Below are 15,521 nucleotides of genomic sequence, written 5' to 3'. Positions count from 1 at the left end.
AATTTGTACTTCTGTGAACTGATTTCACAAGTCCATGCTATTCATTTTGACCAAGTTATTGCCATGTTGACGTTGCACGAAGAGTTGAACATGAAAGCAGGGCTGTCATATCCACCAGACTAGCCTTTGTGCGTCTTGAACGTGGATCCAATATGGTTGCAGGTCCAGTATCACCATACAAGGCAGAGATAACCAGGCTCGATACTGCCAATGGAGAGTTGGCTAGACTGTGGGCCAAAATCCAGGGTACTCACCATTTTACCAGTCCTCTTCAGTCCCTATGAAATTACAGGCTTTCAAATGCATCCATTCATATCCTTTTAAATGTAGTTTATTTTTTATGGTTTTACGGCAAACCTTTTCCCCCTCTATCTACCAGTCTCTGATTCTGATTAGTCTCTAAGAAGCTTGACCAAAAACCATATTTAATGTGTTTTTTTTCTTTATTTCAGTCAGTGCTGTTATTTTACATAAAGTAACACAATATTAAGTGTATATTGAGTTAGTTTGCAAACTGATGAACTTTGTATAGCATATATTTACAAAACCCTTATAAAATGACACACCATAATGTCCACCAGTCTGTTTAAATGCCAGTTAGGCCATCTGTGAGGGCCTTGGAAAAGCAACTGACATTACTGCAAGGGCAAGAATGGCTGCCTGGGTTCTTCTCACTTTTACAGCACATCAGTCAGCTGTTGGCAAGATTGGAGTCCCCAATGTTCATTTCCATACATTTACGCTGCTGAAAAGTGTTGTGTCAGCTGACAGTCCAGAAATGATGCAAAGGCAACCCCCCCCCCCCCCTCCACCCCCAAAACACTCTACTGGTGTGAGGACTGGAAGTGTGAGACTGCTACACTGGTAATCAGGTTCTGACTACGCTGCAGACGGGCTGCGTGTGGTCCGGCGTGTGACAGGTCCAGACTATCTCCCAGCGACGGCAGACAGCTGATCCCGGATGCGGCCCAGGCCGTCCAGCATGGTGTCCAGGGTTTCTCTGCTTAACTCCACGGTGACTGAAGACTCACAGGGACTGCCATTGACACGAGGCGAATCATGGATCTGCAACATTCACACAAATGGTTACACAATGCAGACTAAACACCATCTCTTCTGTCTGCAGAGCTAACTGCACATGGCAGAGCAAATGTAAAATGTACAGAACCGTGAGGCTTCTTACTCCACTATACCTTCATGTTTAAAATACAGGTAGGCACGGCCATGCGACTGACTGAGTCCGAAGCTGTCTTTATGTCCACCCTCCACTCCATATCTACGAGCTGTGGCAAAGAGACTACAGCACAAGCACAGAACTGTTGTAGATTGGCTACATAACCTAATAAAAGCAATCAAGAAAACAACTAGTCATAGTGTCCAGTACGCACTCTGATTGGCCAAAGCTTCATTTCTCCAGGTCACACTGAAAAACAAAAATGAGAAATTAGACTATAAATACCAAAATAACCTTATTTATTATTATTATGATTGTAATAATACATTTAACATAGTAATACGAATGATTACATTCATCCTACAGTAACTTTATAAAAACCTTTGTTCCAGTAGGATCTTGGTAATGAGATTTTTGAGGTTCGGGTGGAAAGTCTCTGGGAAAATGGACAGGATTTGTTCCGGTGTTGTGAGGTTGTGGAACACGACATGATGCGAGAGCAGGTGAAGAGCGGTCAGCACCTGAAAAATAAAGACTTGCACTGAAATGCCCTTGATGCTACAAATTAGGATCATTATAAAACTACAGACGACCATTCAATCCTCAGGTTCACCTGCGCCGCTTCATCGCTGGACACGGAGAGGACCCGCGCGGCCCGGTCCACTAATGCCCGTGACTGGTGCGCCCCGGACCGGACACTGTCCGTACACAGCTGCCGCACTGCGTCCTTGGACGGAGCCTAAACAATGTATGCAAACGATTAATTAAATCTAGCGTTGGGCAATAAAAGTCCATTTTAATCTCTGATGCAGTAAAGTAAAAAAATCAATTACGCTGGGACATATAACTAGTGTATATAACTGAGACGAATAGCTAGTTTTTAACTAAAACTAAAACCGTTTAAAAGTTGGTCCGCTAAAATCCAAACCTTTAACAGGAGCTCTAATGAACTGAAATGTTTTTCCTCGATTGACGCCATCTTGAACTGTCTCTGTCATGTGATCAGATGTCACACGGTGTTGACTCTTGGAGATTTATTTCCTGTTGCCTTTTTTCTTACATGTAACATTTATATCGCTATCTAATGCACCAGCAACATAACACACATGCAATTCGTGCTACGGTTTTCTGAACAGCAGCTTTTTTTTAATCGCAAGCAGAACGACTCGCCACAATTCACACATCGCAAACAGTAAGAGGCGCCACAAAGTAGGGGGCGCACTCACGCGCGCGGTTTGCGGTTCGACAGCAGAAGAAGAGAGTGGTGACGTATGACGAGAGTGATGACGTAGGCTCGCTCCGCCCCGCCTCTTCCTTTTCACTGTGGCCGTCAGCGAGACACCATGAAGGCGTCTGGCACAGTACGTAATTGTCACTTTTAAACAGCCGATTCTCGATCTTCTCTCATATTTAAGTGTTGTAACACACCGTGATGTGATGGGGCATCGACATTTTAGTTCCCCGTTTGCGCATTTGATGTAAGAGTGTTATATAGGTCCGGTTTTAATAAGGCTGTTGGGGTTGCAACATGGCGTCCGGCAGCCATGCGGCGTGGGCCAGGCTGGGTTCACTGGGTGTGTTTCACATTTAACTCCTCGGTGTGAGTCGCCGATGGTAGTTACTGCACAAATTTGCACTCTCGTCAAGGCGAACTTTGTCCTAGACGGTCTAGTCGAGGGTGTATGGTAGTGGGGAGTGGGCTAGCTGGTTAGCTAAATGGATAATTAGCTGTGGAGTTTCTCAGCGTGCTGTTGCCGGTACAGGGACGTCGGACCGAGACGTGGAAGTGTTGACGCTAAATTACAGCTTTCAAAACCAGTAAAGTTGGGGTGAAATGTCTCGGTTAGGGCTCCGCAGGTGAAGCCCGTTAACCCAGCGTGGATGCTGGAACTCGGGGTGCGAGTTTCACTCAAGATGAGAGAAGTTCTTTGCTGAAATAAAAAATGTTTGACACAAAAAAGATAATCAGCCAGTGTTTATGCTTCTGGAGGAAGCAGTATATTCACCTTGGGGTAGTTTTGAAACGAGAGTTTTGGTGTGTGGTGGTGGAATTGGTGTGATTCGTATCTAAATTAACCGGTTGATGTTTTTTCTTCTTTCAGCTTAGGGAGTACAAAGTTGTGGGCCGTCTGTTGCCCTCCGCCAAGAACCCGGCTCCTCCTCTGTATCGCATGAGGATCTTTGCGCCCAACCATGTGGTGGCCAAGTCTCGCTTCTGGTACTTTGTGTCTCAGCTGAGGAAGATGAAGAAGGCTTCTGGAGAGACTGTGTACTGTGGCCTGGTAAGCACAATGCTGTGATTTCCTGCTCAGAGTGGGAAGGAATGTCAGATCTCCAGGAGGACCAAATTATTGAAGTTTACAGTGTTTATTGATTAGAAAATAAATAGTATGAGTGCCAAAGGTGAGTTGAACTAGAGAAAATGCTTCATGACTGGGGACAGCCCTTATTGGCTTTAACGGACTAGTGATTAACTGCAGGAAATGTGAAGGGTTGTCATGTTATTTTGCAACATTTGCTGTCCCTTACAAATGACGATAAATTAGTTATTGTAGAAGCTTAACTTTTTTTTGCAGAGCCATAATTCTAGAATAGCATGTTTAGCAGTTGGGCCTCTCTTTGTCCTGTGCAGGTCCATGAGAAGAGTCCCCTGAAGGTGAAGAACTTCGGCATCTGGCTGCGCTATGACTCCCGCAGTGGCACACACAACATGTACCGCGAGTACAGAGACCTGACCACCTCCGGAGCAGTCACCCAGTGCTGTGAGTCCCGCCGGCTTGCACGCCGATCTGATGCTTTTTACGTGCAATTGAACACTGCTATTTTCCCCAAATATGGCACACAAATCTAAGGACCATTATTGTCTACGTATAATGTTCTTGCTATGTGTGCGCAAAGAAAAACCAAAGGACCTTGTCGCCTTTCATAAGCTGTTTTGTGCTAGTGAAAGTGAATCCAAGGTTGAACATATAAAATGGCATGCTTTGTTATGCATGTCTTTAAATTTGTTGACTGCAAGAAGCTGTGTATATTTAGACCTACATTGTTGGGGTCAGACTTTGCAGGGCATCATGTTTTGCTATTAATTTGATGTAGTCATGTTCTCTGCTGAGTTTTTCTTCTCTTGAATTGTGTTCAGACCGGGACATGGGTGCCCGTCACCGTGCCCGCGCACATGCGATTCAGATCATGAAGGTGCAGGTGATCGCAGCCAACAAATGTCGTAGACCTGCCATCAAGCAGTTCCATGTAAGTGTGCCCTTTCCCATCAATAGAAATGCTTCCTGTGTCTTGCCTCAGGTAAACGTTCCCTAAGTTCGGTGCTGGTACAGAGGCCATATCCGTGTGGGTTAAATGCACCAGTCAGCAGGTCTCTCACCGACCTGGTACTGTGACCAGCTCCGGTTAAAAAACCTGCGATAAAACGGCCAAATTCCTCTTCCAGATCAAGTCTTCCATCTTAGAATCTGGCGGCTTTAACATCTGGCAACATCCAGGCACAGGACAGTAGTTTTGTTTTAGTTGAAATGAGCATAACCCTTGGTTGATGACACTTTTCTGTGTCTAACAGGACTCCAAGATCAAGTTCCCCCTGCCCCACAGGATCCTGCGGCAGCAACACAAGCCCCGCTTCACCACCAGGAGACCAAACACCTTCTACTAAAGTTCATGCTGTTCAGTTTACTGGGGAATTAAAGAAAAAAATATCACACAACTGATTGTCTGACTATGATTTCAGGTGAAAATCTGGATATACAGTGGGTGCAGAAAATATTCAGACTTTAAATTCTTCATGCTTTGTATTATTGCAGCCATTTGCTAAAATAAATAAAAAATCTCATGTGAATACTTTCCGTACCCACTGTACCCTACTTATTTTTAAAAACAAGATGTGGAAACCTTTTCATCATTTTCATTTTAGCATACTGAATGTTTGGTCTGCAGTTCAAAGATTCCAATTCTGTTTTAGTACTGTAGTACTTCACCAAACAAACATCAGAAATCTACGGAATAGTTGTGGCTAGGAAAGTTACAGCAAGTTATTAGATACAAATTATTAGTACTGCTGCTAAACTTGATAGGATTTCCTTGGTGTTGTAAAAGTAGGGGACAAAATATATTTTGTCTATATTGGCAATATATATCCTGTCCGGACCCAATCTCATTCCTGATTAACTGGATACGGACCAAAAAAAAACCGTATCATTTATTTCAGGGCTATTGAAAAAACACTCCGTCACGAGTGTTACGTTCGCCACCCCCGCTGCACCGGACCTCGGGTCACAGGTATCTGCCAAAATTGGACCGCGGACAAATTAAGTTGAGTACACCTGGTCTACTGTTTTGACGACAAAAGGCTGTAAAAAATGTTCAATGGACTCCATAATGAACAACCCTCTGAATTCAGAATCGCCAACTTAAAAAGTGCATATTAGCAACTTAACACTAGGACTCCAAGCATTTTCATAGTCCCCTACTAGCTACCAGGAGCTCGTCAAAAGACGAGGTGCTGGGCACCAGGCCATCCAGGCCTGTCCTTTGTTATGTATATGCAGACATCTCCAGGTAGACGGGGGGTGAGGGTGGGTGATAGTGGGAACTGTGTAGATCCATTTACTCAGATGGAGAAGAAAAAACCCTGGTCTCCCCTTGGGGTAGGATTGCCTCGTTGGTGGATGGGTGTGTATGTGTTGGAACATAAATTCAATAATATACAGTTGTGATCAAATTTATTCAACCCCCAATGCTGCGAAGGGTTTTATGGAATTCAGTGCACATTTGTAATTGTGTTCATAATGAAATCTTACAAGGACTTGTTAAAGAACTAAATGCAACTAAGATAGCATCAATTTTTTTTGTCATAAAGTATTAAATGGCCTTTTTGTGATTTCTTCATTGACACAATTATTCAACCCCTTTACGACTACCACTCCTAAGAACAGAGGTTCATTCCAGTGTTTTCCATCAGGTATTGAAAACATCTGTGGATGTCAACGAGCAGCAATCAAGCATGATAAGCACCAATTAGGCAGATTTAAAAGGACTGTGATACTCAGCTCCTTCTAGACATCTACTGGTGTGTTTCCAAGCATGGTGAAGGCAAGAGAATGGTCCCAGAAGACAAGAGAAGAGGTTATTGCTCTTCACAAGAATGGCAATGGATATAAAAAGATTGCGAAGTTGTTAAATATTCCAAGAGACACTATCGGAAGTATCATTCGCAAGTTCAAGTTAAAGGGCACAGTGGAAACGTTACCTGGTCGTGGCAGAAAGAAGATCCTGACCGCGACTGCTGTGCGCTACCTGAAGCGTAATGTGGAGAAAAATCCCCGCGTGACTGCTAAGGAACTGAAAAAAGACCTGTCAGATGTGGGCACTGAAGTTTCAGCTCAGACAATAAGGCGCGCACTGCATAACGAAGACCTCCATGCCAGAACGCCCAGACGCACCCCCTTGCTGACTCCAAAGAACAAGAAAAGTCGACTGCAGTATGCCAAAAGTCATGTGGACAAGCCACAAAGGTTTTGGAACAGTGTACTGTGGTCAGATGAAACTAAATTAGAACTGTTTGGGACAATGGACCAGCGCTATGTTTGGAGAAGGAAGAACCAGGCTTATGAACAAAAGAACACCTTGCCTACTGTGAAGCATGGCGGGGGGTCAATTATGCTTTGGGGCTGTTTTGCTTCTAATGGTACAGGAAAGCTTCAATGTGTGCAGGGTACCATGAATTCCCTTCAGTACCAGGAGATCTTGGAGGAAAATGTGATGGAGTCAGTCACAAACCTGCGGCTTGGGAGACGTTGGACCTTCCAACAGGACAATGATCCGAAGCACACATCCAAGTCCACTAGAGCATGGCTGAACATGAAAGGCTGGAACATTCTAGAGTGGCCATCGCAATCACCAGACTTAAATCCAATTGAGAACCTCTGGTGGGACCTAAAGAAGGCAGTTGCAGTGCGCAAGCCTAAGAATGTGACTGAACTGGAGGCTTTTGCCCATGAAGAATGGGCTAAGATACCCATAGGTCGCTGCAAGACACTTGTGTCAAGCTATGCTTCACGCTTGAAAGCTGTCATAACTGGAAAAGGATGTTGTACTAAGTACTAAAAAATAATGTCACTAGGGGGTTGAATAAAACTGATAATGATGTGAGCACAGTAAAGACATTTGTGGTTATTCCATCATAAATATTATGTTATGTTTGTCTAATTTATAAGTGCCTCTTTGATATAATTGTAAATAAGATGACTGAAATGATCAAAATCAATGTCAAACTGGCCAAAACACTTTATTTCAGTGGGGGTTGAATAAATTTGATCACAACTGTATTCACAAGTGTGTTGCACATATGAGATATAGTAGCAGTTTTTCAAAAGAAACTTTCAAATAAGGTAAAACAAATCTGAGTTATTTTGACTAATGAAAATGCTACTTTCTGCAGTGTGAGATTTCCTCTTTGTTTACTGGTTATGGCTGTTGTGTTTTTGGAAGAGGCACACTGCAAAAAGTACCATCTTGATAAGTTAAAATTGCTCAAGAATATTATTCTATTTCAATTTTTTTTGTATAAATTTATGTAAACATATCTTTACCTAGTGGCAGTTTTTCAAAAGACAAAAACTATTTCAAATAAGTAAAAAAAAAATCAGAGCTACTTTGACTGATGAAAATGCCACTTATAAGCCACTATAATTCAAATATTATGTTTGTGTCAATTTCACATTATTTCAACCTTTCACAAATCAAATCTCAAACATATCCTGAGATGAGCAGACTTCTTGCAAGAGAGCTTGCAGTCTCATGAGGCAGCCAAAGGTGTGTATTGAAAGGTGTGTCAACAGCAACCACCCACAGCTGACACATTCCTCATTTACATAACATTGGAGGTAAGAAGGGCTTATCACACCTGCCAAGAGACCAAGAAATCCTGTCATTTGACATAAGTTGGGAGTCTAGTTGGGTTTGGTAGTTCTAGTAGGCCCTTTTCACACTTCCGCATTTTTTCTTCCAGAAGCTCTCGTCGCAGGGTAAAGTTACTTCCGGTAAACAATGGCAGAGTCCAACAACGAGCTTTTGCAGTGTACCAGGGTGTTCAAACTCGAAGCGAAAACAGCCGTATCTCAGTTTCCATGGTTTTCCGGCTGACGACAAGTAGAAAAGAAAATGAGTTTGTGCAATTAGGAGAGATGAAGGGGAAAACTTTGTGTGTAGCCAGCATTTCACTGCTGCAGACTACATAGCAGGAAGCTCGAGACTACAAGTTGGTGCTGTTCCCAGCCGGTGTCAGTGGAACAGTTTCCATGTTCCCACTCAAAGGCTGTCCGCATTTGAAAGAGCAAGCTCTCAGCTAGGAGTAGACGTTCGTCCACCAGAGTCTGAGGTTGTGGAAGATTTGAGCATTTGCACTAAGGACCATGACTACGCATGTACAGGTGTTGCTAGTAGTGTTGTGTCGTTCGCGAACGATTCGTTCAAATAAACGAATCATTTGAGTGAACGAACTGAATTTAATCACTTAATCAGCTGATTTGTTCCTTTTTCAGTTCAGTAATTGAGCTCAGCAGCGACCGTGCAGGCCGTGTGGTCTTTGAATCACCAAATCACCCGCGAATCTGGAGGCGGAGACTGTCATTGCAAGGGAACTGCGCATGCTCAGTGATTCGTTCACTGTACTGAGGGCTCCTGTTCACTCTGATTCAATTAAATTCAGGGTGCTTTGGCATGACAAATATTGCTTCATTTGTATTATCAAAGCCTGAACACTTACTAGTAACACTGAACACTGAAACAGATAAAAGTTGGGTTCACAGCTCTAAACACTGCAAAATTGTTAAGGAGTAAATAACAGGTAAAATAAATATATACATACACATAATACATTTCCCTAATTAAATAACAAAATCAGAAGTCCAAATCAAATAATACACGCATAAGGGGGTAAGAAGGGGAACCACATGTATATTTGCATACATCAAAGACTGAGGGCTCTCGTTCACTCTGATTCATTTACTGAACGTACTGTCACCCAGATAACTGTTGTTAAGGATGTGATTCACATTTGCACTGCCACTCACTCACATGTTCTTTTTGATTGCACATTTAAGTTGATATTTTCTTCTGAATGTAGTTTTTATATTAATTTTGCTCTTAATTTAATATTTATTTTGCACTCAGTTGTAGTTTATACTTATTTTTTATATTATGTTACAGTGATCCTGCGCCACTTTGCGCTTCAGCTTTTGTGAATTCACTTTTTCGTGGGTTTTTATAAGATATTAATGGGGAAAATAATTTGCGGGTCTTAATTTTTTCGCCGGTTCTCTGCGGAATTCAATCGGCGGAAAAAAATATATATTTTATGATTTTTTATATACATTTTTTTACGTAACATGGTTACAGAACCAGCATCGCTAGCCTGAGACGCTAGCTACTTGCCTACATGAGATTGTAAACAACACTGGACAAGCACACATGCACAGAACAGTGTGGGAATGGTTATTAAGGAATGGGAAAGGTTTATTTAAAGGTGTGGGGAGGGTTTATAAAGCCTTAATATAGTGTATAAATACTTAAATAAATATACCGTTTCTACTTCGTGGATTTTCGGCTATTGCGGGTTGTTCTGGAATCTCCAGAATCCGATAAAGGAGGGATTACTGTATTTGTAATGTGATTTATATTTCGTATAATAAACCCAACATTTAGTTTGCTAATTTTTTATTTATAATTTTTTTTACAACACTCTAGTCTCCTGGTCCCTGAGGCCATGAACTAAATTGAAACATGAATCGTTCAGCTGTGTATCTGTTAAGGCTGGATAATACTTTCGTGAGTGACGTAGCGCACACCTCGCGAGAACCTGCGCGATCGGCGGAGGCGTTTATACTTGCTGCATCACATTCTTTGCAGTGGTCTCCGAAACGATATGTGGTAGTATAAAGAAACACCCCTCAAAAATGAGAATTGAGAATTAATATTTACCTGATGAATTTTAATGTTGCATTGTGTTCCAGGTTTGGAAAGTACTGGAATTTATGCTAAAGTAGGCTACTTGAAAATGCTTGAAATTGTAACTACTTCGTTTCACAACGAATAGCTGTCTGACTGAACAGTTTTCTTGTATTACGTTAACAAATACGATCCTCTTATAATTCCAGGGCGAAACATGAGAGAACGTGAAGACGTTAAGATTGGGCGTTTTGAAAATAAACAACCATGTGATAAAAAAGCTAATTATTTTGAATCATTTCGAGTATATGTATAAATATTTAGCGTACAATTGTAAGTGACGTACAAGTGCTTGTTCAAGTGCTTCCACCTTGTATAGGTATATGAACCCGGCAAACATGACTTTTTTACAAGTTACAAAATTCGAGAGGTGCACGACTTCGCTAAGCGACAGCACACGAGGCCCTCGCGCACGGGCCGAGCCACCGCAATTACGTCATTAGGTGGTTCGGAGTCCTGCCAAGCACCGAACGATTCAGTGAACGAATCTTTTGAACAAATCTTTTTAGTGAACTGATTCTGATTCTATTCATCTAAAAGAACTGCTGTGCCCATCACTAGTTGTTAGCATGTACTAAAAAATATTTCTAAAAATTCTTTTTTGTATTGGTCTTAATTAATATTCTAATTTTCAGAGATACTGAATTTGGGATTTTCATTAGTTGTCATTTATAATCTTCATGTGCTCCTTTGTTTGCTCTTTTGTTCCTGTGTACTATTTTGTTGTAGCTATGTTAACTGCTAGTTGGCTGTTTCGACTGTTCCACATCCCACTCATCATTCAAACGCATGCATCCAACACCAATCATATAGTTGTTGCTGAAACACTTGAATTTATGCTTTATATCTCACATTGAAGAACCCGAGGACAGATTGCAGAAAATGTCAGTGAGGTCATCAAACATCTTCGGTAGATTTTGCGTTTCTGATGAGACAATCAGGTATTATACCAGATTTATTTAGTTTATTTATTTTTGTTACATTTTGGTAATTTATCCTAATTTGATTAAATTGTTTGCAGGTGAACATTCAGTTACAGTAAGAAAGGGAATTGGTGAAGGCTTAGACCAACCAATGGTCTCAACCATAGGTCAGAGGTGCGTGTCATATGACCTTTACTGTAATTGGCAAACATTTATAGACGCTAAACACTGCAGTATCACAAAGTCTCATAATGGAAAGACAAGGCCATGTATAGGGTGAACAGTCAATAGGAGAAGTAAGACTGTGTGGTCTAGAGGGGTAAGACTGTGGTGAAGAGGGGTAAGACTGTGGTGTAGAGGGGTAAGACTGTGTGGTATAGAGGGGTAAGACTGTGTGGTGTAGAGGAGTAAGACTATGTGGTGTAGAGGAGTAAGACTATGTGGCGTAGAGAGGTAAGGCTGAGGGGACAAAACAGTGAAATACAGTAAGGGCAACAATTGTGGACCATGTTTTACATGTAAGTCATGGTGTTACAATGGCTGAAGCTGGTTGCTGGGTGCAGCTGAATATTGGAAGATCAACTGTGTCTTCAATTGTTCAAACATTTCATAGAGAAAACATGTATGTATTTCAGAAATGTGCTCTCTGTTGTAATGCTGCACATTGACATACATTCTGACATGTTATTCAAAAAATGTTTTTTTGCATTCTTATACCATATAGGATATCAAGACTAGCTCATAGGGGTAACAGGTTCCATTTTCACAAAGAAAGAGGAGGCTGTATGTGCTCAGGTTGTTTTGAATGTGTAGAATAAGTTTCTAATTTTGCAGTTTTTTCAGTCAGTTGTTGGTCTTTTCTGAATTTCAATCAGATTTGTTTTGGTCAACAAATTGCAGTGTGAACAATAACGTCAAACAATATTGCTGTACAAATTTGATTCCAGTCCAATTTCTTGCTATCAGTCTTCCACATATAGTCATGTGTAACTTTGTGTTCCATGTAAGTTTGTATGTGTGTAACATGTATTTGATATACCACAGAATGTGCAGCGTTCTTGAAATCAAAAGTTTAGCTAGTTTCCATCAGAATATACAGTCTACACTGACTGTGACTTATAGTTGCACTGACAACATGACTAAGTATTTTGACTGCCTTGTTCATAGGCAATGGCATACAGACTAGATACTCTGATGGCACTGACAACTTGATTGACCTAAATATTTGATTTTGGGGCAAAAACAAAGAATTTTGAGTGAAGTATCTGCTTTTGCAGGTATTTCATTGAGTTTTGCTGTTTGCACTAACTGTTTCAAGAAATGCACTAGTTGTGATGCCAATGTAAAGCATGATGTGAGAAATGAACCAAATTGACTGAGAAAAACTGTAATAAACATAATGTAACACTAGAAGATGGAGTTTAGTAAACATAAAATAACACCAGAAGACGGAGTTTAAATAGAAGTAACACCAGAAGATGGCAGCATTTGACCAAAATTATAGTGATTTCAGCAGGGGGGGGGGGGTGTACTTGCATAGCTGGAATTTTTAATTCTTGGAAATATCACAGCAGCTACAACAATCGAGAATTGTCTGTTTATTTTATGTTTAAATATAAAAAGGTTATGAGTTAAAAAAGATAAAAACAAACAGAAAACCAAATAACAACTAAGTAATGCAGGTCAGATAAACATACTCATATAACATAAGGTGGTTTATGGACACAAGTTCCTTAAACACCAACCCATCACACATACAGTGTTTATGTGAAATCTATATGGAACAGATTACAACAGAGTTCAGAGATGAGATGAAACAGTGTGTATGTATGTATGTATGTATGTATATATATATATATATTTTTTTTTTTTAAACATTGAAGCAATAAACAGATGGAAAATATTATCTATAAATGGGAGAGTTTGTATGTAGTATATTTCACTGCATATAACCGAGAGCTCATTCATTCATTGCTAAATATTTATTTATGATAAAGTAATTGTTAAAATACATTATATATATCTTCATAATGCATTTAATTGAAAAGCACAAACATTTCCAGCTGATTCCTAGATGAAAAATATTAGCTGACACTTTTATTATAGTTAATTTCGACACTGTCCAGTTTTGTGTATACAATAACAATGACGTTACCTGCTGCTAAGCAGTAATTGAGTTATTCTGACGGCTGCAGAGAGCCTTATCAGACTTGCCTCTCTCATTATGCTTATATCTCCCCTGGACGTCAGAAATTGTATCCAAGAAAATGTCACATCATATTGCTCTGAAGCAATTCATGGTCTAGAGAATAATAATAATTCAATCTTTGTATCTCAAGTATGAACAATTTCGTCCCTAGCTGCGCTACAGGTTCAAGGTTTGGTTTGGATGCTGGGACGGTGTGAGTTCTTTCTGACCACTGTCTGGTCAGGGTGGGTGGCTGGGGGCCGGCGTGGTTTGTGGGCTCCAGTGGGTGCACCGTGATGGCAAGCCCAGTGTGTGGGGATTCCCCCTGGGGACAGTACTTTCCAGGAACCCTCCCTGAGCGCGGCCCGCACGCTCCTGAACCTCCAGCCACAAAACCCCACAGCACATAAAGGCTCTCAGTTCAGACAGCTGGCTGGCAGGTATGGCAGAGCGGGGAGTTTGTGTTTGGTTTGGTGTGCGTGCATGTTTACGGGGTGAGGGTCGGGCCGAAGAGCAGGTGAACAGGTCACACACTGAGTACCAGTTTAGCGGAGTGGACCAGGGCTGTGGGACAGCGTAAAGGCTACTGGCTTTAGAGAAGCTAAGAGATAATCCCCAAACTCTGATTTAGTAGCAAGGTCTAATTTACCATAGAAATTATGAATGCTATAGTGGACCCTACTTAACATGCCAGTCATTGGCATGTGCTTTGTCAGTTGTGGTATTTTCTTAAGGTCTCTGAATCTTTAGTAAGACCAATAGACAGTTTAAGAAATGTGTGACTTTGTTGCACTATTTTTGATATACGGTACTGTCAGTAATATGGTTATGTACAATTTTTTGGGCGTATTTCTACCAGAACCAAATTAACTGGGTCTATATGTACTCGGTCTACAATCTGAGAGCTTTAATCAAACAGAAGATTAAGGGAAAAAACAAACAAACAAAAAAAAACCCAACATTTTACCAATCCAGAAAGTGTATTCAGAGTATTTCAATGCCTTCTTAAAGAAAAAGACTTGATTCTGGCCCCAAATTGAATTGGTCAGTGGAAAGTGCACAAAAAGCCCAAAGCACACAGAAGAATCAGCAGTGGTGTGGAGCCGTGGAGGGCCGTTCCCACACTACCTGAGCGAGATCCTGCTGACCAAGCAGCTCCCGACTCATGGCAGCCATTTTGATTGATTGGATTTTAAGTTGTCGAGTTTTTGGGAGCGTTTTGCAAGCAACGCCATAAAAAGTGCCAACCCAAGTCTTGGTCTCTTACTGTGGTGTTTGTTTAATACGCGGTCCAAGCAAACACTTTTACTAACATCGATGTTTTTAGGCCTTTTAAATACAACCTCCCATGAATCACCGCCACAGGGCCAATATCTTAGACCAATCCAAGACCAAACCTGAGAAAGAAAATCAACACAGGAGGGTAAAAACTAGCCATTCTGCCACGGAAGAGCGTGTTGTGCTAATAGAGAGCATTAAAATAGTCAAACTCTTCAAAGGTGGTTGTTATTATTGGAGGGGGGTAATTTGTTATTAGTTTAACTCAATCATTAATTATGATATCCTGAAGTAGTATATCTTGAAAGGTGCCTGCTTGTACTGTATTTATTGAATAAAGAAATTATCCATAAAATTACAGACCATTTTACACAACTGCAGAATGTAATACTAGACGAGGTCTTTTAAAAACATTTCTTCATGGCCTCTCCAAAAGGTTTATGGGTAAAAGCAGAGCCAACCACAAAACAGAACCAAGCTTAAAGCAACATGCATCCAGTGCCCCAGGCTGGAGGTGCACTCGACCAGTCTAGGCCCAAAAATGTAGACGGGAGGCTTGGGTGACAGATGTCTCTGACTAGGTGAGAAAGTGCCACAGCTTGTAGGATTTTATTGAGCTTAACTCTTAGGCATGTGACATTTAAACCAGAAAGACCTAGTGAAGGCAATGCCGACCTTTTCTGGAGCTACTGTTAACTGTCACAATTGTTAACCAGGGCGTTGACTGGGACGTTGTCAGAGACAAAGGTTGTACACAAACGGTGCAGTACAGACCATCATGAAGTAACCTTGGAGTATCTTTGGAGTGCTCTATCTCCATTTGCATTGCATATTTGGAGTTAAAGTCAGAAGACTGAAATACTGAACACCAGGAAGACAGGAAACACAGGACATGACAATAAGCAGGTATTATACCCACATGTATTATGCTCACGTGTCCTTA

At 41.2% G+C, this 15,521-nt stretch overlaps 2 protein-coding genes and 1 non-coding gene across 3 annotated transcripts; 2 read left to right on the top strand and 1 right to left on the bottom strand.

Annotated features, from left to right (window-relative positions):
• Nucleotides 1–414: 414 nt before the first annotated feature.
• Nucleotides 415–2,382, bottom strand: commd9 (COMM domain containing 9). The gene is made up of 6 exons (XM_077006884.1): nucleotides 2,103–2,382; nucleotides 1,788–1,913; nucleotides 1,556–1,695; nucleotides 1,389–1,423; nucleotides 1,194–1,297; nucleotides 415–1,065 (listed from the first exon to the last, which is right to left on the bottom strand). Exons 1-6 carry the CDS (start codon nucleotides 2,151–2,153, stop codon nucleotides 928–930), a joined length of 594 nt encoding a protein of 197 aa, XP_076862999.1. The 5' UTR covers nucleotides 2,154–2,382; the 3' UTR covers nucleotides 415–927.
• rpl18a (ribosomal protein L18a) lies at nucleotides 2,378–4,889 on the top strand. Its single transcript, XM_077006885.1, has 5 exons — nucleotides 2,378–2,535; nucleotides 3,277–3,456; nucleotides 3,807–3,936; nucleotides 4,314–4,423; nucleotides 4,746–4,889. The coding sequence occupies exons 1-5, from the start codon at nucleotides 2,518–2,520 to the stop codon at nucleotides 4,836–4,838; spliced, it is 531 nt and encodes a 176-aa protein (XP_076863000.1). The 5' UTR covers nucleotides 2,378–2,517; the 3' UTR covers nucleotides 4,839–4,889.
• Nucleotides 4,009–4,145, top strand: LOC143515577 (small nucleolar RNA SNORA68). The gene has a single exon (XR_013131144.1). It is a non-coding gene; the product is annotated as a small nucleolar RNA SNORA68 (small nucleolar RNA).
• Nucleotides 4,890–15,521: the final 10,632 nt, after the last annotated feature.

Source organism: Brachyhypopomus gauderio, chromosome 5 (genome assembly GCF_052324685.1).
Source record: "Brachyhypopomus gauderio isolate BG-103 chromosome 5, BGAUD_0.2, whole genome shotgun sequence".
In the NCBI taxonomy this organism is placed as follows: Eukaryota; Metazoa; Chordata; class Actinopteri; order Gymnotiformes; family Hypopomidae; genus Brachyhypopomus; species Brachyhypopomus gauderio.
The sequence above is the reverse complement of the archived record's forward strand: the minus strand, read 5'-3'. Positions and strand labels throughout refer to the sequence as shown.

Excerpts from the sequence above, each read along its gene's own strand:
- commd9 (XM_077006884.1), bottom strand. The coding sequence starts at position 2,153 with ATGGCGTCAATCGAGGAAAAACATTTCAGTTCATTAGAGCTCCTGTTA. Across the intron at positions 1,914-2,102 it reads CATTAGAGCTCCTGTTAAAG|GCTCCGTCCAAGGACGCAGT; the intron begins GTTTGGATTTTA and ends TACATTGTTTAG. Across the intron at positions 1,298-1,388 it reads TGAAGCTTTGGCCAATCAGA|TCTCTTTGCCACAGCTCGTA; the intron begins GTGCGTACTGGA and ends CTTGTGCTGTAG.
- rpl18a (XM_077006885.1), top strand. Across the intron at positions 3,457-3,806 it reads AGACTGTGTACTGTGGCCTG|GTCCATGAGAAGAGTCCCCT; the intron begins GTAAGCACAATG and ends TGTCCTGTGCAG. Across the intron at positions 4,424-4,745 it reads CTGCCATCAAGCAGTTCCAT|GACTCCAAGATCAAGTTCCC; the intron begins GTAAGTGTGCCC and ends TGTGTCTAACAG.